This window comes from Pseudophryne corroboree, chromosome 5 (genome assembly GCF_028390025.1).
Source record: "Pseudophryne corroboree isolate aPseCor3 chromosome 5, aPseCor3.hap2, whole genome shotgun sequence".
Classification (NCBI taxonomy): domain Eukaryota; kingdom Metazoa; phylum Chordata; class Amphibia; order Anura; family Myobatrachidae; genus Pseudophryne; species Pseudophryne corroboree.
Window position 1 is genome coordinate 248995129 of NC_086448.1, and position 26600 is coordinate 249021728.

General features: G+C 47.0%; 1 protein-coding gene across 1 annotated transcript in view; it reads right to left on the bottom strand.

Annotated features, from left to right (window-relative positions):
- The window catches only part of TOP2B (DNA topoisomerase II beta), a 222270-nt gene extending 197028 nt beyond the window's left edge, over window positions 1-25242 (bottom strand). Inside the window, exon 1 of the mRNA XM_063922226.1 lies at window positions 24636-25242. Within this exon, the coding sequence (XP_063778296.1) occupies window positions 24636-24707 (72 nt within the window). The 5' untranslated portion in view covers window positions 24708-25242. The remainder of the gene's footprint in view (window positions 1-24635) is intronic.
- Window positions 25243-26600: the final 1358 nt, after the last annotated feature.

The following is a 26600-nucleotide window of genomic DNA, read 5'->3' on the forward strand; positions in this document are numbered from 1 at the left end:
AGGACTGACATTACACAGAAAAGTCAGCACACATACTAGCAGTCAGTCACATGTTCAAGCATTAGACATTGTCGTATGAGAATACAACCTCCACAATAACTTATACATAAGTAGGAAAATTGTACTTCTGTTTTAACTGGTTCTATTTTCAACATAACATGCAGAAAACACAGTAATATACAGGTCTCATATGCAATAGGTACTAAAAATTAACAATGCATACTAAAAAGTAGAAATAATTTTTAGTACTGTATACCCCTGCCTCCAGAAAGCGGGATACAGGGAGACTCACCACACTTCCATATCCAAGCAAATACGCTCGTAAGATGCTGAGTGGATTCAGACGCTACTGGTGTACACTGCCGCTCTTGATAACTGATAACGGACACGGACGCTCACCAACGGACACGGACGCTGAGCGACTTCCACGTGTATACAGACGCTAAGGCCTGCGACTCGGTCTGGTCGGGTTTATATCCAGTGTACACAACCGCAGCGTCTAAGCTGCGACCGAGTACCCTCGTGGTAGCGTCTGAGCCGGAAGTGAGGTCATTCAGTTCATGAAACGAGAGACACGCGGGAACTGGCCATGAACTCGGAGAAGGGACGGCCAGGAGAGCGTCTGAATCCCCCCGTTGACTTAAACTCCCAGGATCGCGGCCTCTACCTAGTCCTGGCGCCTATGATCCCCCGGAGCGTAGCGCTGTCACACTCGAGATGTTCGGCGCATCAACACACAGTTTGTAGTCTCTACCAAATCAGGGTAGCTGTGTCCTGACCCCTCTAGTAAGAGGAAGTCCATAGACTCACCGTCTCCCCATGCTCCGGCCACAGCCTGGTTACGTCTACTGGACCTGCTAGAACATCCAACACAGACGCCCGTCGAGACAGCACTGATACCCGAAGGTAAGCGTTGTTGCGACCCGGTGGGGAGTTGTTGGAGCCACTTTTTCTAATATGCGTTTAAGACGCTGTTAAGAGAAGTTGCTCTAAAACAACATTATAGTAAGTCTACAAAAATAAAGTAATGAAAACTTGAGGCTGCTTTATTCACAGCAGCCCTGTGACCATGCGGCTTCCTGCCGCACCAAGCAAAAAACTGATCTGACTGAGTCAGTGGGCGGGACTATATGGTGAAGGCCCCAATGCATCCTTAGAGGCCAGAAAGCTTGTGACCGTGTTGGTGCCATTTTCGCTGTCGCTCGACAATATCCCAAATGTTATCCTGTGGATAATCCTGTGGACCCAGCCAGAGAAACCGTTCATACCTTTCAGTGTGTAAGCACCAGCGATGAAAGATGAGCGGCCCCGCGCTCGTTCATCGCTGGTGCCCCGTCGCTTGTGCATGCAGGCCAATATTGACGATCTAGTCCATAATTGCCTGCAATGCTATGGAGCCGGGTGACGGGGGGAGTGAAGAAACTTCACTCCTCCCGTCACTGCCCCCGCCGCCGGGTCACCCGTCAGCCATATCTGCCGTCGGGCAGCTCGGCGGCAGATCTGCCAGTGTGTAGGGCCCATCTGATTTGGGTGGGATGTGTTCAAACGGATATCTAAATTGCAGTGTAGAAATTAAGCAGCCAGTATTTACCATGCACAGCAACAATATAACCCATCCAAATCTAACTTTCTGCACGTTACATCTGCTCCACCTGCAGTGCACCATGGTTTTGCCCAATTGCTAACAAACCTGAATAACCCCCTATATTACCTATCACATGTATACACAGACACATTTACATTAAGGTTAATTTTGTTTGGAGCCAATTAACCTACAGTACCAGTATATTTTTATAGATTATGGGAGGAAAAATGAAGCACCCAGAGGAAACGCACGCAAGTACGGGAGACTATACAAACTACACACAGTTAGGGCCATGATGGAAATCGAACCCATGACCTCAGTGCTGTGAGGCAGTAATGCTAACCTTTACACCATGAAGTGAAAAAATAGGATTTTAATTACCTACCTTTAAGAGTTTGAGAGTGTGGGCTGGCTCCTCCCTCTATGCCCCTCCTACCAGACCCAGTCTAGAAACTGTGCCCGAGGAGACGGACATCTCTGAGAGAAGGACAGATAGTGGCGTGATTCACACCAGCTCACACACAAGGCAACCCAAGCTAACTAGCTTGAAACTTCAGCAACGGCTGAACAAGATTACTTACCAAGTAACAAGACAGTACTTACCCAGAACTAAGCAGTACTGAACTAAATAACCACTGCAGGATAACGAAGCGCTGGGCGGGCACCCAGCATCCTCTACGGGCTACGAGAAAAGGATTTACTGGTAGGTAATTAAAATCCTATTTTCTCTTACGTCCTAGAGGATGCTGGGGTCCACATTAGTACCATTGGGATGTACCAAAGCTCCCAGAACGAGAGGGAGAGCGCGGAGGCTCCTGCAGAACCAATTGACCAAACTTAAGATCCTCAGAGGCCAAAGTATCGAACTTGTAGAACTTTGCGAACGTGTTCGACCCCGACCAAATAGCTGCTCGGCAGAGTTGCAATGCCGACACACCCCGGGCAGCCGCCCAGGAAGAACCCACCTTACGAGTAGAGTGGGCCTTAACTGACGTAGGACATGGTAAGCCTGCCATTGAATACGCATGCTGGATAGTGAACCTGATCCAGCGAGAGATCATCTGCTTAGAAGCAGAACACCCAATTTTCTTGGGATCATACAGGACAAATAGAGAGTCCAATTTTCTGTGACGAGCAGTCCTCCTCACATAGATTTTTAGAACACTTACAACAAACATCCAAGGACTATTGAGGAGTCAGTCGCAACTGGCACCACAATAGGTTGGTTGATATGAAATGCCGACACAGCCTTCGGAAGAAACTGCCAACGTGTCCGAAGCTCAGCTCTATCTTCATGAAAGATCAAGTATGGGCTTTTACATGACAAAGCCCCCAACTCCGACACACGTCTAGCAGAAGCTAAGGCCAACAAATTGACAGCCTCCCACGTGAGTAACTTGACCTCAACCTCCTGTAGAGGTTCAAACCAGTCTGACTGGAGGAACTGCAACACCACATTAAGATCCCAGGGCGCCGTAGGTGGTACAAAGGGAGGTTGGATGTGCAGAACTCCCTTCAAAAAAGTCTGAACCTCATGGAGGGCAGCAACTGTTTCTGGAAGAAAATGGATAGAGCTGAAATCTGGACCTTTATGGATCCTAACCTCAGGCCCATATCCACACTTGCTTGCAGGAAGAGCAGAAAACGTCCCAGTTGAAACTCCACCATAGGAAACTTCTTGGACTCGCACTAAGACACAGATTTTTTCCAAATACGATGGTAATGTTTAGACGTTACCCCTTTCCTAGCCTGTATCAGGGTAGGAATGACCTTGTTCGGAATGCCCTTCCGAGCTAGTATCTGGCGTTCAACTTCCACGCCGTCACACGTAGCCATGTTAAAGTCTTGATAGGCAAACGGCCCCTGCTGCAGCAGGTCCTCCCGAAGTGGAAGAGCCCTCGACTCTTCTAGCAGTAGATCCAGAAGATCCGCGTACCAAGCCTTTCTTGTCCAGTCCGGAGCAGTGAGGATTGCCTAAACTCCTGTTCTCTTTATGAGTTTGAGAACCCTTGGAATGAGTGGAAGTGGAGGAAACTAGTGATGAGCGAGGTTCGGTTTTACTCGGTTTTACTCGGTTCTCAAAACGGCATCTTATTGGCTATCCAAAACACGTGACATCCGTGAGCCAATAAGATGCCGTTTTGAGAACCGAGTAAAACCGAATCCGCTCATCACTAGAGGAAACACGTACACCGACTGGAACACCCACGGAGTCACTAAGGCGTTCACTGCCACTGCCTGAGGGTCCCTCGACCTGGAACAATACCGCCAATGCGTGTTTTTCTGTCCAGAGGATGATTCTTGTTACCGCTGACATTGCAGCTCTGCTCTTCGTTACGCCTTGTCGGTTTATGTAAGCCACTGTCGTTACGGTGTCCGACTGTACTTGTACGGCCTGATTTCTCAGAAGATGCGCCGCTTGAAGACAACTGTTGTATACGGCTCTTAGTTCCAGAATGTGTATCAGCAGACCGGCTTCCAGACTTGACCACCTTCCTTGGAAGGTTGCCCCTTGAGTGACTGTGCCCCAGCCCCGGAGACTTGCATCCGTGGTTAGAAGGATCCAGTCCTGAATCCCGAACCTGCGGCCCTCCAGAAGGTGAGGTAATTGCAGCCACCAGAGAAGTGAAATCATGGCCTTTGACGACAGACGTATTCTCTGGTGCATGTGTAGATGGGATCCCGACCACTTGTCCAGGAGATCCAGTTGGAAGGACTTAGCGTGAAACTTCCCATACTGCAGAGCCTCGTAAGAGGCAACCATCTTCCCCAGAAGGCGAATGCACTGATGAAGCGACACCCGGGCTGGCTTCAGGACATCCCGGACCATTGATTGCATCACCAACGCTTTTTCCTCTGGAAGAAACACCCTCTGCACCTCCGTGTCGAGGAACATTCCCAGAAAGGACAACCTCCTGGTTAGTTCCAAACGTGATTTTGGGATATTCAGGATCCAACCATGTTCCTTGAGAAGCTGGGTCGTAAGAGCTATTGACTGAAACAGCTTCTCCTTGGACGATGCCTTTATCAGCAGATCGTCCAGATACGGAATTATGTTCACTCCCTGTCTGCGGAGGAGAACCATCATTTCCGCCATCACCCTGGTGAAAACCCTTGGTGCTGTGGAGAGGCCGAATGGTAGGGCCTGGAACTGAAAAGGACAGTCCAACAGAGCGAATCTGAGATAAGTCTGATGTGCAACAGACAAAGGGGGGGGTGCAAATCCTCTGATACAGCGATCCTAACCTACATAATAGAAGTGCCCACATAGGGCCATGTAATTTATCACAGTAGGCCTCATGATAAAGGCTATTACTAAAACACTTCCAGACAGAGAGCTAACTTACCCGGGAGCCACCCCCAGGATCTCCCACTGGCACTACAAGGAACAGCATGCCTTCCAAATGCTGCTCCCATTCAATGCCTCTTGCACACAAGCAGACAAACAGATAAGTCTGATGCGGTAGCCAAATCGGAATGTGGAGGTACACATCCTTGATATCCAGGGATACCAGGAAATCCCCCTCTTCCAGACCTGATATCACAGCCCTTAGAGACTCCATTTTGAACTTGAACTCCCTCTGAAAGGGGTTTAGTGATTTTAAGTTCAAAATGGACCTGACCGAACCATCCAGTTTCGGGTTTAAATAGTAACCTGTGTTCTGCATTTGAGGAGGGACTGGTACAATGCCCTGTGCCTCCACCAACTTCTGGATGGCTCCCTGTAGGGTAGCCCTGTCTGCCAGCAAAGCTGGCAAGCCCGATGTGAAGAACCGATGAGTAGGGAGATCTTGAAATTCCAGCCGGTACCCCTGGGACACAATATTTAGTACCTTTAAGACGGTTGATTCTGAGACAGGTAAAACCACCTTTTTTGGGAGTCTGGATACAGACGCGTCAACTATGGGCGGGTTTTCCCATTTTTTTCTATCCTCCTCAGGGAAGGGGAAAGCAACCAGAAACCTCCTAGGGATCTGGAATTGTTTCTCTGGATTTTCCCATGCTTTTTCAAATATAGCATTTAATTCTTTGGATGCAGGGAAGGTTAGCAAGGCTTTCTTATTGTCAGTGAAGTAAGCCTCCTCAACCTGTTCAGGTGTTGTGTCAGTAATATTCAACACATCTCTAATAGCCTCTATCATCAATTGCACTCGTTTTGCAAGAGATGCGGCCCCCCTGAGCACGTCCCCATCACCGTCTGCCGTGTCAGAGTTGTTATCTGTCGTCTTGCATGATCTGGGCAAGAGCACGTTTGTGGGAACCCACAGAGGAAGGGCCTGAGGTAACAGAACCAGACCACACTGCCATAGAATTCTGTAAGACCTGAGTTGCAGATTCATTCTGAGCAACCCTAGCAGAAATCATAGTTTTGATAGAGGATAACCACTCCGGCTCCCTTGCTGGTATCTGCGCTACAACAGTGCAATCCTGATTACATGGAATGAGATCATCCTGAGAGGACATGTTGCATATGACACAGAGTCCCTGGACATAGCTGACTGGAGACCCCAAACACTCCACACACAGGGTAGGTTAGACAGAGTTTCCCCCCTGAGAATGGCAAGAGACACACAGATCAGAGTCAACCCACTCACAGCTCTGATTGTGAAAATATATTATATATATATATATATATATATATATATATATATATATATATATATATATATATATATCTGTCCATAAACCAGATAATCCAACAGGACCCAAGCTCAGGATAGACCAGCACACTATTCAGCCATGAATAGAGTCTTTATCTCTATAAAGTGCAATTTCCAATGCAAACATGCAGCACAAGAGGTTTTAGCAGCAAAGTACAATAAGCAATGATATACTCAACATCCCGACAGCTGTTTCGTATGCCTTCATCAGGGGAATAATAAGTCCAGCATATTGCAGAAGCACTGCTCGTCCTGCAGTGCAAAAAACTAAAGTGCCATGTGCCCAAAAGCTGCTTTAAAAATCTAACTTATTTATACCCAGTGCAATAATTACCTGATTACCAGCTGCCCCCGCCGGCCAGACAGACGCCACACGGATGCGCCGCTGTGAGCCGCGCTCCGGCAGTGACGTCGAAGGACTGGCGTGCCCGCACTTCCCTGCACATCAAGCGCCACCACACCACTCCCCCCTGCAGAGATTATGCTCACCAGGTCCTCCCATGACTGACGCCGTTCCCCATGCGTGTCAAATGACACACAGGAGGCGGCGCCCATGATAGACAGGCTGGCTGTCCCGAAGATTACGGGACCAGAGAGTCCGTCTCAGTGGCACACAGGCATATTAAATAAACAATAACAATACATATTAATACAAAAATAAACAAATTCATATAAAAATAATACAGAATCCATAACAGTGATACGACCATCTGTAGAATGCCTTAGAAATCATGATATGTTAACCCTTAAGCACATTGATATTGAGGCTATACTCCTATTTAAATCAGAACCAGTGGCCCAATTTACTGCAGTATCACTGAATAAGATATCTGTAAAAAGAAACAACAACATATATACATACAAATGCTAATATGTAAAAAAAGAAAAAAATTAACCATTATTATACTCCGTCAGGTAATGAATCCAGACGCAACCCAAAGGTCCAGGTCCACATGTACATAGAGTCAAGACCAAAAAAAAAAAAAGGGGGGGGGGGGGGGGGAGGGAGTACAAAAATGAAAAAAGTTACAGAAATGGAGTAAAAGAAAATTCTTCATTGAGTCCTATTGGAGCCAATGTTCCAAGACGGCGAATACACCGACATACCTGTTAATAATAACCCCTTATCAGTGCCTACTGTGTACTGTAATAGTTGCACAGATCTAATTCACCGCACCCCACACACACACTTCTACAACACCCTGGTAACGCACAGGATAGCTGGTGTTGCTTGGAGGGACAGCTCTGTCAACGTCTGTGAACAGGAACTGCAGGCAGGAAAATGGCGCTGAACGCTGCTGGGTCCGCTCTGAGGAGAAGCTCCGCCCCTTGAAGACGGCGCATCTTCCCGCACAAATTCTTTATACTGGCCTGAGGACTCCGTTGCACGACGGGGGATTCCGTCCCCTGTTGAGCGTCTGTGTACGGAGGAATGTGACGCTAGCCTGGGGATCCAGTCTCCGGTTAGCGTCTGTGACCAGTGTAGGATATTAAGACGCTGGCTCAGAACGCCCCTCAAAGCGCCAACACTGTGTGCCGCTGAGCCTTCCCGGAGCGCAGCCGCACAGAGCTGCGCTCCTACCCTTGTGCCGCCATATCTCGCCATCTTCTGATCTTCTGGCTCTGGAAGAGGGTGGTGGCATGCTGCCGGGGTGAGCGATCCCCTGTGGCAGGGGAACGTTCGATCCCCTCAGGAGTTCAGTGTCCTGTCAGCGGAGATAGTGGCTCAGACCCCGCAGGGCGGACACTACTCCCCCCCCCCCCCCCCCCCCCCCTTAGTCCCTCTAAAACAATAAACTCTAAAATAAACTTTTACTAAAGCACTGTAGAGCTCCCCTAGCTGTGACCGGCTCCTCCGGGCACATTTTCTAAACTGGGTCCGGTAGGAGGGACATAGAGTGAGGAGCCAGCCCACACTCTCAAACTCTTAAAAGGCCAATGGCTCCTAGTGGACCCATCTATACCCCATGGTACTAATGTGGACCCCAGCATCCTCTAGGACGTAATAGAAAAAGTATTCTAATTATTTCTAATAGTCCAAACAGCACCAGGTACACGGGGGGTAAATTTACCCTACCCCAGTGGCTGCTAGTGGCTGTCAGTAGTAATCGGCAGCATGGCAAAAGCACAGTCTAATAACATTGATGTTAGAAAGCACTAAAACATGGTTGATCAAGGTTTCTAATACAAGATTCAATTATTTTTTCATCAAAACATCACATTCGACCTATTCAAAGTGCCGATTTTTCGACTGTCTAAAAATCCGGCGCTGTCGGAAAACACACGTTTTTGTTGAAGACGCAGCCGTTTTCGACTATTTTGCGCAGATGCAGATTCGACTTGTTAACAAGTTGAATTTGCGTTGTCGTAAAAGTGGCCGTAAACGTCCGGGATTGAATAGCGTTTTTTGGGGGAAAAAGGCGCCAGTTAAGTGGTTAAAAGGCCATGGGGGTGATGTTTCAAGCAGCGAAAAGAGTGTAGAAATTGCCCATAGCAACCAATCAGCTGCTACATATCATTTTATAGTAATGGAGATTAGTTAGGATGCATAAGTTTAGTATGTGCAGTCTGACCTACAATTTAAAAGACATGTTCAATTTCAGGAAAGTGCTTCAGAACCAGATTATAAAATACACCGTCTATCGCCTTCACAGAAATGGGTTACACGGTCTGTCCCTAGAATCGCCCGCATGTAACATGGTTTTAGGAACGTAAATATACACAGCAATGGGATAGTGACTAAAAAGATAAACCACTCCCCCTCCCATGCCTCAATCCATATTAAGAGGATGAAAGATCATATGTGGGTTTTGCACTTAAAAATTAATTATGTAAGAGCTCCTTAAAGCGTGCTTCATCAATTGTGCAAAGCAAAATTCTGCACTAAAAACAATATTGGGTCAGCCTAATATATTAAGTATGTGTGTCTTCTATATGAAACATATCAGGAGCTTCTATACCAGTGGTTTCCAAACTGACGGGTAGATGTATGAAGCACTGAAAAGAGTTGAGAGATAATCCAGTGGGGAAGTTGTCCATGGCAACCAATCAGCTGATACTCACAACGTTGGATGTTTTAGAACTACCAGCAATCTTACTACGGGAAAAAACTTGCAGGGCACTACTGGAGGCTGAATGACTTCCTATATCTCTTCTTGTGTGATTCATTTTCATGTAAGGACTTCTACCTACCACTTTATCTAATTTAGGGGGTGATGTATCAAGAAGTGAAGAGTGGACAAGTGGAGTAGTTTCCAATAGCACCCAAACCAATTACCTTCAAGGTAGCATTTATTAGGTACACACTATAAAATGATATGTAGCAGCTGATTAACCTGCTCCTATTTTGGTACGTAAACAATGATAAAGGAAAAGGACTGATTTCCCTTGCCTTTTTGAAGATTAATTGTGGGACTTTTTGTGTTCAGATTTGCATTTAAGATCACATTTTGTGTGGGACCACATGGCTGCTAACAGCTTGACATTTTATTAGGCGTTCCTATATGTGTTGCGGCTTTGTTGTACTAGACATAATCAGCAGATATTAGTGAGCGTTTTTTATTATCTCTTGTGGATGCTCAGAGGTTTATAGTAATTAGATTTTGTCAGTACTGACATGCGTTATTCTACATATCATTTAAAACAAAAATGCTATTCATTAAATGTTTTAATACTATAGATACTCTTATCTTTTAGGGGGAGATTCAATTGTTTGTAGCACCCATCTGACTACATGGCAGCTATTCAATTGTTTGTGTGACCAACTTTGAGGCTGTACACTCCGGAGATGTAAGCAGAAATCAGCATAAAGTAGGGCTTTGGGGCTGGTCGCGAGTGCCAGGCAAGTCATAACTGGAGCGCACCTGGCAATTTGCATGGGAAAGCTGCTTTACGTGGCTAACCCCGTGCGAGAAAAGGGCTGGCCATGCAAACGACTGAAACTCAATTGTTATAGTTTCAATGGTGAAGTTATCAAAACTAAGTTCTTCTCATTTTGTTACATTAAAAGAAATGAAGATAAAAGCAATTAATTTTCAAAGAAAGTAAGGGCACTACATTGGTGGGATGTGAATAAGTGCAGGTGCATTAGCCTGGCAGCTGAATATCACATTCACTGTATATTGTGTGGCCAGTTTTACACTATTGTACGTTCTTTAATTCTCTTAGTTGTGATGCTATGGTAGTAAAAATCTTCCAAAATTAGAATAATCCAGGAGAAAAGGATTATCAATGTATCAATTATCAATGTATTAGCATTAAAATTTATTTTTGGATCTAACTTAAAGAAAATAAGATTTTACTTACCGATAAATCTATTTCTCGTAGTCCGTAGTGGATGCTGGGACTCCGTCAGGACCATGGGGATTAGCGGCTCCGCAGGAGACAGGGCACAAAAATAAAAGCTTTAGGACTAGGTGGTGTGCACTGGCTCCTCCCCCTATGACCCTCCTCCAAGCCTCAGTTAGGATACTGTGCCCGGACGAGCGTACACAATAAGGAAGGATTTTGAATCCCGGGTAAGACTCATACCAGCCACACCAATCACACCGTACAACTTGTGATCTGAACCCAGTTAACAGTATGACAAACGTAGGAGCCTCTGAACAGACGGCTCACAACAATAACAACCCGATTTTTTTTGTAACAATAACTATGTACAAGTATTGCAGACAATCCGCACTTGGGATGGGCGCCCAGCATCCACTACGGACTACGAGAAATAGATTTATCGGTAAGTAAAATCTTATTTTCTCTGACGTCCTAGTGGATGCTGGGACTCCGTCAGGACCATGGGGATTATACCAAAGCTCCCAAACGGGCGGGAGAGTGCGGATGACTCTGCAGCACCGAATGAGAGAACTCCAGGTCCTCTTTAGCCAGGGTATCAAATTTGTAGAATTTTACAAACGTGTTCTCCCCCGACCACGTAGCTGCTCGGCAGAGTTGTAATGCCGAGACCCCTCGGGCAGCCGCCCAAGATGAGCCCACCTTCCTTGTGGAATGGGCCTTGATAGATTTAGGCTGTGGCAGGCCTGCCACAGAATGTGCAAGTTGAATTGTGCTACAAATCCAACGAGCAATCGTCTGCTTAGAAGCAGGAGCACCCAGCTTGTTGGGTGCATACAGTATAAACAGCGAGTCAGATTTTCTGACTCCAGCCGTCCTTGAAATATATATTTTCAATGCCCTGACAACGTCCAGCAACTTGGAATCCTCCAAATCGCTAGTAGCCGCAGGCACCACAATAGGCTGGTTCAGGTGAAACGCTGAAACCACCTTAGGCAGAAACTGAGGACGCGTCCGCAGTTCTGCCCTGTCCGAATGGAAAATCAGATATGGGCTTTTATACGATAAAGCCGCCAATTCTGACACTCTCCTGGCTGAAGCCAGGGCCAGTAGCATGGTTACTTTCCATGTAAGATATTTCAAATCCACCGATTTGAGTGGCTCAAACCAAAGGGATTTGAGAAAATCCAAAACTACATTAAGATCCCACGGAGCCACTGGGGGCACAACCGGGGGCTGTATATGTAGTACTCCTTTTACAAAAGTCTGGACTTCAGGAACTGAAGCCAATTCTTTCTGGAAGAAAATCGACAGGGCCGAAATTTGAACCTTAATGGACCCTAATTTGAGGCCCATAGACAATCCTGTTTGCAGGAAATGTAGGAATCGACCCAGTTGAAATTCCTCCGTCGGGGCCTTCCTGGCCTCACACCACGCAACATATTTTCTCCAAATGCGGTGATAATGTTGTGCAGTCACCTCCTTCCTGGCTTTTACCAGGGTAGGGATGACCTCTTCCGGAATGCCTTTTTCCCTTAGAATTCGGCGTTCAACCGCCATGCCGTCAAACGCAGCCGCGGTAAGTCTTGGAATAGACACGGTCCCTGCTGAAGCAGGTCCCGTCTTAGAGGTAGAGGCCACGGATCTTCCGTGAGCATCTCCTGAAGTTCCGGGTACCAAGTCCTTCTTGGCCAATCCGGAGCCACGAGTATCGTTCTTACTCCCCTTTGCCGTATAATTCTCAGTACTTTTGGTATGAGAGGCAGAGGAGGAAACACATACACTGACTGGAACACCCACGGTGTTACCAGAGCGTCCACAGCTATTGCCTGAGGGTCTCTTGACCTGGCGCAATACCTGTCCAGTTTTTTGTTGAGGCGGGACGCCATCATATCCACCTTTGGTTTTTCCCAACGGTTCACAATCATGTGGAAGACTTCTGGATGAAGTCCCCACTCTCCCGGGTGTAGATCGTGTCTGCTGAGGAAGTCCGCTTCCCAGTTGTCCACTCCCGGAATGAACACTGCTGACAGTGCTATCACATGATCTTCCGCCCAGCGAAGAATCCTTGCAGCTTCTGCCATTGCCCTCCTGCTTCTTGTGCCGCCCTGTCTGTTTACGTGGGCGACTGCCGTGATGTTGTCCGACTGGATCAACACCGGCTGACCCTGAAGCAGGGGTTTTGCCAGGCTTAGAGCATTGTAAATCGCTCTTAGCTCCAGTATATTTATGTGAAGAGACATCTCCAGGCTTGACCACACTCCCTGGAAGTTTCTTCCCTGTGTGACCGCTCCCCAGCCTCTCAGACTGGCATCCGTGGTCACCAGGACCCAGTCCTGTATGCCGAATCTGCGGCCCTCTAACAGATGAGCACTCTGCAACCACCACAGAAGAGACACCCTTGTCCGTGGAGACAAAGTTATCCGCTGATGCATCTGCAGATGCGATCCGGACCATTTGTCCAGCAGATCCCACTGAAAAGTTCGTGCGTGGAATCTGCCGAATGGAATCGCTTCGTAAGAAGCCACCATTTTTCCCAGGACTCTTGTGCATTGATGCACAGACACTTTTCCTGGTTTTAGGAGGTTCCTGACAAGTTCGGATAACTCCCTGGCTTTCTCCTCCGGAAGAAACACCTTTTTCTGAACCGTGTCCAGAATCATTCCCAGGAACAGCAGACGTGTCGTCGGGGTCAATTGAGATTTTGGAAAATTCAGAATCCACCCGTGCTGTTGCAGCACTACTTGGGTTAGTGCTACTACGTCCCCCAGCTGTTCTCTGGACCTTGCCCTTATCAGGAGATCGTCCAAGTAAGGGATAATTAATACGCCTTTTCTTCGCAGAAGAAACATCATTTCGGCCATTACCTTGGTAAAGACCCGAGGTGCCGTGGACAATCCAAACGGCAGCGTCTGAAACTGATAATGACAGTTTTGCACCACGAACCTGAGGTACCCTTGATGTGAAGGGCAAATTGGGACATGCAGGTAAGCATCCTTGATGTCCAGGGACACCATAATGTCCCCTTCTTCCAGATTCGCTATCACTGCTCTGAGTGACTCCATCTTGAACTTGAATTTTTGTATGTACAGGTTCAAAGATTTCAGATTTAGAATAGGTCTTACCGAGCCGCCCGGCTTCGGTACCACAAATAGTGTGGAATAATACCCCTTTCCCTGTTGTAGGAGGGGTACCTTGACTATCACCTGCTGAGAATACAGCTTGTGAATGGCTTCCAATACCGTCGCCCTGTCTGAGGGAGACGTTGGCAGAGCAGACTTTAGGAACCGGCGAGGGGGAGACTTCTCGAATTCCAACCTGTAACCCCGAGATACTACCTGCAGGATCCAGGGGTCCACCTGTGAGTGAGCCCACTGTGCGCTGAAATTCTTGAGTCGACCCCCCACCGCCCCTGAGTCCGCTTGTAAAGCCCCAACGTCATGCTGAGGGCTTTGCAGAAGCCGGGGAGGGCTTCTGTTCCTGGGAGGGAGCTGCTTGGTGCACTCTCTTACCCTTTCCTTTGCCTCGGGGCAGATATGACTGTCCTTTTGCCCGCTTGTTCTTATAGGAACGAAAGGACTGCGGCTGAAAAGACGGTGTCTTTTTCTGTTGGGAGGGGACCTGAGGTAAAAAGGTGGATTTCCCGGCTGTTGCCGTGGCCACCAAATCAGATAGACCGACCCCAAATAATTCCTCCCCTTTATACGGCAATACTTCCATATGCCGTTTGGAATCCGCATCACCTGACCACTGTCGCGTCCATAAACTTCTTCTGGCAGATATGGACATCGCACTTACTCTCGATGCCAGAGTGCAAATATCCCTCTGAGCATCTCGCATATAAAGAAAAGCATCCTTTAATTGCTCTATAGTCAATAAAATACTGTCCCTATCCAAGGTATCAATATTTTCAGTCAGGGAATCCGACCAAACCACCCCAGCACTGCACATCCATGCAGAGGCGATGGCTGGTCGCAGTATAACACCAGTATGAGTGTATATACTTTTCAGGGTAGTTTCCAGCCTCCTATCAGCTGGATCCTTGAGGGCGGCCGTTTCAGGAGACGGTAACGCCACTTGTTTTGATAAGCGTGCGAGTGCCTTATCCACCCTAGGGGGTGTTTCCCAGCGCGCCCTAACCTCTGGCGGGAAAGGATATAATGCCAATAACTTCTTTGAAATTAGCAGTTTTCTATCGGGGTTAACCCACGCTTCATCACACACTTCATTCAATTCCTCTGATTCAGGAAAAACTACAGGTAGTTTTTTCAGACCCCACATAATACCCCTTTTTGTGGTACTTGCAGTATCAGAGATATGCAAAGCCTCCTTCATTGCCGTGATCATATAACGTGTGGCCCTACTGGAAAATACGTTTGTTTCTTCACCGTCGACACTAGATTCGGTGTCCGTGTCTGGGTCTGTGTCGACCGACTGAGGTAAAGGGCGTTTTACAGCCCCTGACGGTGTCTGAGACGCCTGGACAGGTACTAACTGGTTTGCCGGCCGTCTCATGTCGTCAACTGATTTTTGTAACGTGCTGACATTATCACGTAATTCCATAAACAAAGCCATCCATTCCGGTGTCGACTCCCTAGAGGGTGACATCACCATTACCGGCAATTGCTCCGCCTCCACACCAACATCGTCCTCATACATGTCGACACACACGTACCGACACACAGCAGACACACAGGGAATGCTCTTATCGAAGACAGGACCCCACTAGCCCTTTGGGGAGACAGAGGGAGAGTTTGCCAGCACACACCCAAGCGCTATAAATATATAGGAACAACCCTACAGAAGTGTTGTTTCCTTTATAGCAGCTTAATATATCAATATCGCCAAAAAAGTGCCCCCCCTCTCTGTTTTTTTACCCTGTTTCTGTAGTGCAGTGCAGGGGAGAGTCCTGGGAGCCTTCCTCGCAGCGGAGCTGTGCAGGAAAATGGCGCTGTGTGCTGAGGAGATAGGCCCCGCCCCCTATTTCGGCGGGCTCTTCTCCCGGTGTTTGTGAGACCTGGCAGGGGTTAAATACATCCATATAGCCCCAGGGGCTATATGTGATGTATTTTTAGCCAGAACAAGGTATTATCATTGCTGCCCAGGGCACCCCCCCCCCCAGCGCCCTGCACCCTCAGTGACCGCTGGTGTGAAGTGTGCTGACAACAATGGCGCACAGCTGCAGTGCTGTGCGCTACCTCATGAAGACTGAAAAGTCTTCTGCCGCCGGTTTCTGGACCTCTTCACTTTTCGGCATCTGCAAGGGGTCGGCGGCGCGGCTCCGGGACCGGACTCCATGGCTGGGCCTGTGTTTGATCCCTCTGGAGCTAATGGTGTCCAGTAGCCTAAGAAGCCAATCCATCCTGCACGCAGGTGAGTTCACTTCTTCTCCCCTAAGTCCCTCGTTGCAGTGAGCCTGTTGCCAGCAGGACTCACTGAAAATAAAAAACCTAATAACTTTTTCTAAGCAGCTCTTTAGGAGAGCCACCTAGATTGCACCCTGCTCGGACGGGCACAAAAACCTAACTGGGGCTTGGAGGAGGGTCATAGGGGGAGGAGCCAGTGCACACCACCTAGTCCTAAAGCTTTTATTTTTGTGCCCTGTCTCCTGCGGAGCCGCTAATCCCCATGGTCCTGACGGAGTCCCAGCATCCACTAGGACGTCAGAGAAAATCACCATACTTTGCAGCTTTACAATTGGGACAAACTTGATGTTGGAGACAAACACGGAAGGGGGCTTGATGCTGGAGGAACCCAATAAGAGGAGAAGGGGGGCTTGAGACTGAAGACACAGAAGGGGAGCTTGAGACTGAAGACACACAAGGGGAGCTTGAGACTGAAGACACACAAGGGGAGCTTGAGACTGAAGACACACAAGGGGAGCTTGAGACTGAAGACACACAAGGGGAGCTTGAGACTGAAGACACACAAGGGGAGCTTGAGACTGAAGACACACAAGGGGAGCTTGAGACTGAAGACACACAAGGGGAGCTTGAGACTGAAGACACACAAGGGGAGCTTGAGACTGAAGACACACAAGGGGAGCTTGAGACTGAAGACACACAAGGGGAGCTTGAGACTGAAGACACACAAGGGGAGCTTGAGACTGAAGACACACAAGGGGAGCTTGAGACTGAAGACACACAAGGGGAGCTTGAGACTGAAGACACACAAGGGGAGCTTGAGACTGAAGACACACAAGGGGAGCTTGAGACTGAAGACACACAAGGGGAGCTTGAGACTGAAGACACACAAGGGGAGCTTGAGACTGAAGACACACAAGGGGAGCTTGAGACTGAAGACACACAAGGGGAGCTTGAGACTGAAGACACACAAGGGGAGCTTGAGACTGAAGACACACAAGGGGAGCTTGAGACTGAAGACACACAAGGGGAGCTTGAGACTGAAGACACACAAGGGGAGCTTGAGACTGAAGACACACAAGGGGAGCTTGAGACTGAAGACACACAAGGGGAGCTTGAGACTGAAGACACACAAGGGGAGCTTGAGACTGAAGACACACAAGGGGAGGAGGGGGGCTTGAGACTGAAGACACACAAGGAGAGGAGGGGGGCTTGAGACTGAAGACACACAAGGAGAGGAGGGGGGCTTGAGACTGAAGACACACAAGGAGAGGAGAGGGGCTTGAGACTGAAGACACACAAGGAGAGGAGGGGGGCTTGAGACTGAAGACACACAAGGGGAGGAAGGGGGCTTGACACTGAAGACACACAAGGGGAGGAGGGGGGCTTGACACTGAAGACACACAAGGGGAGGAGGGGGGCTTGACACTGAAACACACAAGGGGAGGAGGGGGGAGTTAAATGCTGGAGATACACAATGGGAGGAGTGGAAGCTTGACGCTGGAGACAAAGGGGGGGGGGCTTGACGCTGGAGACACACAAGGGGAGGGGGGCTCAATGCTAGAGACACACAAGATGGGGGGAGCTTGAAGCTGAAGACACAAGCTAATGGAACACATGGAATGAAATAGGATTCTTCTAAAACAGATTTTTTTATGGAAGTATTACTATGCTCTAATGTTGTAGACCAAAATTGACATATGAGGGTGGTTCAATAAGTAATGCTGGGTACACACTAAACAATACGCTCCATGAGCAATATCGTCACCATTTCCCCTTGACATCCCGAGCATACGAGGTAGTGCATACACAATGAACAATATCGCTAACGTCATCGTTCAGTGACAGCATCCTGCCTCTGTCCTGCACATTCATCGTCAACAACATAGTCAAAATTGACCTGCATGTAGAGGACGACAGAAGCCCTCGTTAACGACCCGCGGAAGCACGCATCGTTAACGATATTGTGCGTACATTGATGATATTACAAATATCACTTTATCTGTGAAAATGAGAGATATTGTTTAAAATATTGCCTAGTGTGTACCCAGCTTAAGGTAACAACCTCTGACATGTGTAATGTTCTCGATTTCTAAATTTCCCACCAAGCCAGAGCAGATACACCACTGCTTCCTCTCACAGCCATTAGACCGCATCTGATATCAGTCATACTGTCCTAAAATCAGATGTAAGATGGCTGGGCTGGGGAAAACAAGGTCAAACATTGAGGTGCATATAAAGGGTATATCAGCAGCCAAAATCCATTGGCAACTTGTCAAGGTGTACAGTGATAACGTCAAGTCACGGAAACAGGTTTGGGTTTGCTGCTCTGCCTTTGATAACGGCAGGATAGACATTCACGATGAGCAGTGATATGGCAGATACTGGACCATCCTCCCTACAGCCCTGACCTGGCACAGAGTGATTTCCATCTCTCTGGACCATTAAACCTGGGTGGAAGGCAACTCACAAGAGATAGTGAAGTTCAACAAGCAGTCATGTCCTGGCTTCAAGCGCTTGACATTGATTTCTATGCCGGGACAGATGCCTTGGTGTAACACTGGAACAAGTGTCTAGACAAGCATGTTGACTATGTGGAAAAACAATCTGTACCAAAGCCATACTATTCATTATACGTATATGTACGAGTTGAATACATCTACGTAATGAAAGGTCTTATTACTTTATTTATTGAATCACCCTTACACATTTATATTTTATATGTATTTGTGCACATATAGGGGCATATTCAATCATCTGTTAATTAGGTGAAAGACTATTTAATAACAATTTCTGCGCATTGTGAATTAATGCGCAGAAACTCACTTGATACTGCGTAAACTACATCAATGGGTTTTCCCAGTGTGCCATCCACCAATGATGCCTTTTCTTTGTGGGCTTTTCCTCACAGCTTCTGAAGCTGCAAGGAAAAGTACACCCTCTGGGATTAATGTGAGGGTAAACCCCCGCTGACTGAAATGGGCCAATGCGGTAATTAGCCGCAGGGTAAACCCCATAGCTAATTGAACATGCCCCATGGATTTTTACACAAAACTATAAGCACGACAACAAGCAAAACACAAGCACAGTATAATTTTAAACACTGTGTAGGCAAGTTTACGCCGCCACTGGGAAAAAGACAGATCATATACTGCACAAGTGATACTATTATGGGCCTGAATTCTAAATAAAAAATTTACTCTTCATCAAGTTACAGTAACTTAGCCAGATACTCGAAAGTAACGTGGATATCTGTTCTATAAATGTATACTGTAGATCTATGGGTAAAATTCAGCTCAAAGTGACAAATGCAATTTGGCATTCTGGAACAGCAAAATGCGTCCATCTACATAACAAGTTTTGCCTTGCTACACATAGAAGTGTGTATGAAGACTTGTGATGTAGAGGCTACCGCAAATGCATGATATGTAAGCAACTGGGCGCCATGGCAATGCCCAGCGGCACATCACTAGCAATTGTAGTCCTCCCTATATTTTCTTATATAGTTATCTCTGGAATCATCAAGTAGCAGTTGAGGTTCATTTATACACTCCTACCCCTTTCACACGCGATCCGGTCTGAAGATCGACAGTGTCTAGGTCGACAATGTTTGGGTCGACCACTACCGGTCGACATGTTTTCTAGGTCGACATGAGTTTTTCAAAAAATTTTTCATTTTTTTCATACTTAACGATCCACGCGGACTACGACTGGGAATAGTAACCTGTGCCGAGCGCAGTGGTAGCAGAGCGAGGCACCTTGCCCGAAGCATGGCGAGCGGACACGGTGCACTAATTGTGCTTCCCGGTCACTGTACGGAGAAAAAGACACACAAAAAAACATGAAAAACTCATGTCGACCTTTTGACCTAGAACATGTCGACCTAGAAACGCTGTCGACCTTCAAACCCTGTCGACCTAGTGACTGTCGACCTATAGTGGTCAACCCAAACATTGTCGATCCTATGATCCACGCCCTTTCACACATGCGACCCAGGAAATTGCAGTGTCCATCAAGCTGGCAAATTCCTGTGTCTTAGACCAACCCTGGTAAAGAGCAGTCCAGGGTAGTTTGCTTTCACAAATACCATAAACCCGGGTCGATTTGCATTCACGTGCAAAAACAAAGGGATTCAGAGATATAATACCCACAAGGTTTGAATACTGACAATTAAATCAAATACATTATTACCAAATGAACAGCCTCTTCCACTTAACCAACCAATTTCGCTCCACATCAACCACCATAAATAGTGAAGAGCGCCTCATTTAAGAAACCCTATTATTTATGAGGGTCGATTCAGTTAGGAGCTAGAGCGCTGTATTGCTATTGCAACAGCATGGAAAAGCAGGAAACGGCACATTACCTTGTGGATTTTAGTATGCAGCTCTATGGGGCAGGGAACAAAAATCTGCACTTAAGGTGCATACACAACGTGACAATTTGGCTATCTTCGATTTTGACTATGCAGTATTGACTATGATATGATATGTCCAATGTAGAGTTTTAAACTCATCCGATCTTAAGCACATAACATCCAAAAAGGTATCTCAGACTGCTGTAACCATTTCTGGAAGTGGGATACCTTTACCATTTGTCTGCCCACTATGGGGGTAATTCTGAGTTGATCGCAACAGGAACTTTGTTAGCAGTTGGGCAAAACCATGTGCACTGCAGGGGAGGCAGATATAACATGTGTAGAGAGAGTTAGATTTGGGTGGGTTATTTTGTTTATGTGCAAGGTAAATACTGGCTGCTTTATTTTTACACTGCAATTTAGATTGCAGATTGAACACACCACACCCAAATCTAACTCTATCTGCACATGTTATACCTGCCTCCCCTGCAGTGCACATGGTTTTGCCCAACTGCTAACAAAGTTCCTGCTGCGATCAACTCAGAATTACCCCCTATGTGTGCTTGCGATATTGACTATGTGCGATTTTGACTAAGTGCCAATTTCACTATACTTTAGTACTAGATAGCCAAAATTGACTTGCCTGAACAGTCTATCTAACCTTGCGATACCGACCCCGCGGGAGTGCACATCGGGATCGAAACGGTATCGCAAGGTGGCTAACACCTTGCGATTTGTACTAACCTTCCTTGCGATTTTGACTATATAGTCAAAATCACAAGGATATATCTCACCGTGTGTACACACCATTACACTGCAAACCCTCAAGCAGCCAACTGAATTTGATGCCATGGTCTTTTACCATCATCTATTGACCCACACCCCAGCTAACACAAACAGACCTCTCTAACATGACAATACAAAGCCTATCTTTACAAGACAATACATTAAAGATATATAAATAGACCATATTTGCTAGGATTCATTTTTTATAATTTCATCTCATCACTAAAGAGCATTAGCCAACATTAAAATCTCCCCATACGGCTGCACCACCATAACCAGTTGCTATATTGCAAGTCAGTCATGCATATCACATCGGAATTTCTAAAATAGCACATACAGACAGAGCAATACATCATGCCAATTGGATAAATGCTAATATAATAATATCTGGCTGATAGAAAAATAGAATTTGACAGCAGATAAGGAGCATTTGCTCCATCTAGTCTGACCTAAGCACATATACACCCACACATTAGGGTTCATTTTTTGTCAGGAGCCAATTAACCTACAAGTATACTTATGGATTGTGGGAGAAAACCAGAGTGATTGGAGTAAAACCACACAAGCACGGGGAGAATACAGGGTGTTTCAAAAGTCACAATACACCCTTTTGTTTCAAAAACTGTGCAGTAAATGGGAAAACTGAATACTCCAGTAAGGTATGGGTGAGGTGGGCTATCGTTTAGGGTATGTACCGAACATGGGTGCCATCCTGAAATCCGCCATCCTGAATCTGAGTCAGTTTTTTCAAATGGAAAGGTAGTCATGTAACATGTCAAACAACATCAGAATTTGCTGAAAAGTTTATTGTTGCAAACAGATTTGAAATAGCAGTTCTGGTTCAAAAGTTACAACACTTTTTTTTGATGCAGGTAACTGAAGATGGCTTTGACAAAAAAAGAGAGAATTGAGGCCATTTTGATGTCAATCGTCATGTGCTGCGTTGTGGGTTCTTCACGAAGGATGCCAAAACCACTGTTGAGGTTGTCTCGTCAGTAGCACTTTTTGGACGACCACTCCGTGACTTATCAGCCACAGTTACAGTGTTTCAGAATTTGGAAATTAGGCACCTGACAGGGTTATGTGAAATTGGAGGTCTTTCTGGGTGCTGGTTGTTAAAATCTGCAGCTATTACACGGAAACTTTGTTCTCCAGACATCAAACTGACCTCAATTCTCTCCTCTTTTGTCAAAGCCATCTTCAGTTACCTGCAACAAAAAAGTGTTGTTACTTTTGAACCATAATTGCAATTTCAAATCCGTTTGCAGCAATAAAATTTTCAGTAAATTCTAATGTTATTTGACATGTTACACGACCCCCTTTCCATTTGAAAAAAATGACTTGATTTCAAGATGGCGCCCATATTCGGTACATACCCTAAAAGATAGCCCACCTCACTGGAGTAATCAGTTTTCCCATTTCCTGCAGTTTTTGAAACAAAAGGGTGTACTGCTACTTTTGAATCACCCTGTATACAAACTCCAGAGTTAGGGCCATGGTGGGAATTGAACCCACGACCTCAAGTGCTGTGATGCAGTATTTTAACCATTACACCTTCTGTACTGATCTACTTATACAGTACGTACCCACCCAGGTGGGACAATAATTAAACTCACCTGTGTCAGATACAACTACACATTATCCCTAAAGAAGGAGCCAAGCGAACTGGAACGCGTGGGAATACAGTACAACACTACCCCAACCAAAGTGAGAGTAACTTTTTTTAAGCTAGCGACTGCTCACACACTGATATCAAACTTCTGGTTTTAATGTACTGCTTACGTGAGCAGGAACATTACTTTAATCGAGACAGGTACCCTTTACTAGCTGCACCTTCTAGTCAGCATCATTTCGACACTTGCATCGTCGGAAGATTGATGTGCTGAAACTAAGTTGCAAGTACTCCCGTTTGTATAGACCATATTGGCAACCTAACCTTCAAATTGCCTACTGTAAGACTGTCCACTTGTTGTGACAGTCCCCTGCTGTGGAAACGTCAGGCTCTCTGCAGACCGGTACAGAACAAAACCTACCAGAAAGCAAACCAGGGGGTAAATTTACTAAGGTGGGAGATTTTTAGAACTGGTGATGTTGTTCATGGCAACCAATCAGATTCTACTTACCATTTACCTAGCTGCTTCTAGCAGATAATAGATATAATCTGATTGGTTGCTATGGGCAACATCACCAGTTCTAAAAATCTCCCACCTTAGTAAATTTACCCCCAGAAGTGCATTCATCCAGAGAATCACCAACTAGACTTACCAGCAAGATCATGTAGTGACACCACTATGACACAGTACAAATAACAAGCAGCATACTGTACACGAACCTAAGGATGCTACATCCCACAGATATTAACTCATCTTAATAATACAAAACTGTGTCTACCCACATATCTATGCATTAATAGAAATAATACAGTACATTCTGATACAATCGCTTCTCCTCAACCACCAACTGAGTGATTATATCACCTGTACAAATAAGTCTTCAGTTCACGCTGCAGTTTCTGTAACAAAATATATTGATCTTATTGACAATCATGCATCATGCTGCCTTCTCTTTTTCACTCACCCTCATATACTGTACTCCTGCAATTCCACTACAGTGACCATCATTCAACACAAGGGCTGCAGCACTAGGAGCCCTCCTTATCCATTAACTACAGAGGTCAGGTACCCCCACCCTCCACAGCAGCTCCAACCTGAACTCCCCATTAAACCATTAACATCAGGTTTTGCAAGAAGCATAGATAATACCATTTTTATATGCTCTATAATGATTTAGTCAGTACCACCAACATTCTCCGGTACTGCAGTCATGTCCATACATAGCAGTACTTGCTATACTGGTGAGACACATATCAAACTTTGTAACTATTTTGCAGCTGTTTTCTTTGTGTGCTTTGTTGCAGTCTACAGAGTGCTACCTTGTTTTTTTCACCAGAGGAGTAAATTATGACTGCTTACAAAGATATCACTACATGTTTTAAAGTTCACATGTAATAAAAAAAGCCTTGGTGAATGGAGCGTAGATCATACTCCAGTTCACCACTAAACTAACTACAGTACTTGGCTGGGAATGTAAATCACATGTAGGCTTACCATACTGTCCCTTTAAACTGGGATGCTCATGAATTACACAGGTTCTGTGGCTGTCTAAAACCAGGCGAAATGCAGGCTTGACGTTAGCCAAGTCACAGAACCTGAGTAATTCATGGGCAGCCCTGGTTTAAAGGGACAGCATGGTAAGCCTAATGGACACTTTTTAAAATAGACCAACAGTGTACCCTCCCAGCCACACTTGGACTAGCAGACAGATCCCCCATACATGAACCATCACAGCATCCAATGTTACCAATGGAGATGACCTGAAACTTTCTCCAGCACATGGTCCACTATAAGTGTACACAGTGTTACCCCTCACCATCATTCACAGGATCCCTCATTGTTCTACTACCCCCAATAGCAGCCCCTGTGCAATGCAGGTCTGAGCGCTCACTGCTGACTCCCCCCGCAGGGTGGCGCTATACGGAATGCCCCAGAGTGGGCACTGCACTACCCCCGATGCCAGGGCCTGCTCGCAGCACTTACCACCCAAGTGAGTCCCCCGGTGCCTCCTACTCCTCCGGCTCCTCCTCCGCCTTCTCCAGTTAATTTAGACATCTTCTTCTTCCTCCTCCTCCCAGAGGACTGCGGTAGCCGCGTACTAATAGCTGCGAGAGGCAGCTGCTATTGTGCCGCCGGCTCCTCCCCTGCTAGAAGGCAGATGTAGGCTCACACAGCCCGTCTGTATGCGTGCAGCCCTGGGCCTCGCCTTGCACGTCGCACCGGGGATGTGGCCTAGCGCTGCCAGAGTCCCTGCGCCTGGGTCCCTGGGGCTGCGAGTGAGCCAGGCTCTCACCCCAATAAATTAATATAAAAACAGGATAAAAAGACGGCGCAGCCCGGTACAGCCTCCCGGTGCAGTGCGGCCGCCGTGCTACAGCCTCCCGGTGCAGTGCGGCCGGCGGGGGCGCCTCATGTGTAGCGGGTGCATCAATGACGCAGGCACCGTGTGTAGCGCACGGACAGCACAGCCTCGGTCTACGAGCCTGACCCCCGGTTCCCCTCCTCTTCCTCCCGCAGACAATACACAGCGCCGCTTCCGCTCTCCGCAGTTACACACGGGGGCCCGGGAAGATGGGCAGCCAATGGGGTGCCTCCGAGAACGTGACGTCATGCTGGAGTGGGGAGGGCGAAACGACGCTAGAGGGGAGGACGTAGGGAGAGAAAGAGCGTGACGTCACATCGGCGAGTCAGCAGCACGGGGGCGCGGCATACAGGTGACGGAGTAGGGGCTGGCAGCTGCTGCTGCTGCTGGCCGCAGGTGAGCGCGGAGGGTACAGTGTGAGAACATCAAGAGACTGGCCAATTATAGGATGGTAGTAGAATAGGGGCTAGAGCAAGGACTGGTGCTGGCTGCAGGACGCGGTGATGTTGATACTAGAATGTTAGGGTGAGAGCTGGCATTGCACCATGAGAACACAATAGTAAGAGACCGGCCAATAGAATGATGATTCAATAGGAGCTAGAGTAGGGAATAGTGCTGACTGCGGGGAAAAGGCAAAGGGAATGGGCATAGTCTTGCTGATTTTTATCTTATGTTCCAATGTGACCTTTGTACACTCTCGCATGGATTAGCTATAACGTCATATTACCGCACTACACAGAGCTGGCGCAGTCAGGCAAAACAAAAGCTATTTATTGTGGCATAACAAATATTTCATAAGACAGAAACCAAAACTGTGCACATTGTTCACTGTATAGTGTATACAATCTATAATGAACAGTACATTTCTATGCCCATTGGAATATCTGTATGGGTACACAGGGCGGGATGTACTAATGGACATCGCCGCCCATTTCCACAATGCTAATCGCATATGTACTTACATATGCGATTAGCATTGCGGAGGACAGCTCTTCCGATCAGAGCTGTCCTCCGCGATCCCCAGCGGCTGCCTGACTTTCGGGATTCGGCCCCGGGAGTCAGTCTGCGCAGGGTGACGTGGGCGGGTGCGAGGCATGCTGGGAGGTATCCGATCGGATCCCTCACACGGCACTGCGGAGGGAAACCCATAGGCTTCTATGGGGTATCAGCAGCAAAAGCTGATGAACCCCGCCGCAGCACTGACCTATCGGTCGGGGGTTAGTACATTAGCAAAATACGCTAAACGGGAGTTTACCGCATTTTCCATTTAGTAAATCCCACCCACAGTGTGTGGTGCTCACAGGCCCCTGGGTCCATGAGTGCCCGCATTGAACACCCTGCCTGCCCCCCATATAATTGAAATTGCCTCTCTGGCATCCCACGTCAGTGCTACAGCAGCAGCAGGAATCACTGGGAAAATTATGCGGTGGCTGCTTTTTCTGGAGATTTGCACATGTGCAGTAGAGAAGTTACCGAAGACATGGTGCAAGCGCCGTCTACCCAAAGACCTGCACTTGTGCAGTACACTCTGGCCTATTATCAGGTACATACTGGCGTTCACACCAGTATGTACCTAGAAATGTGCA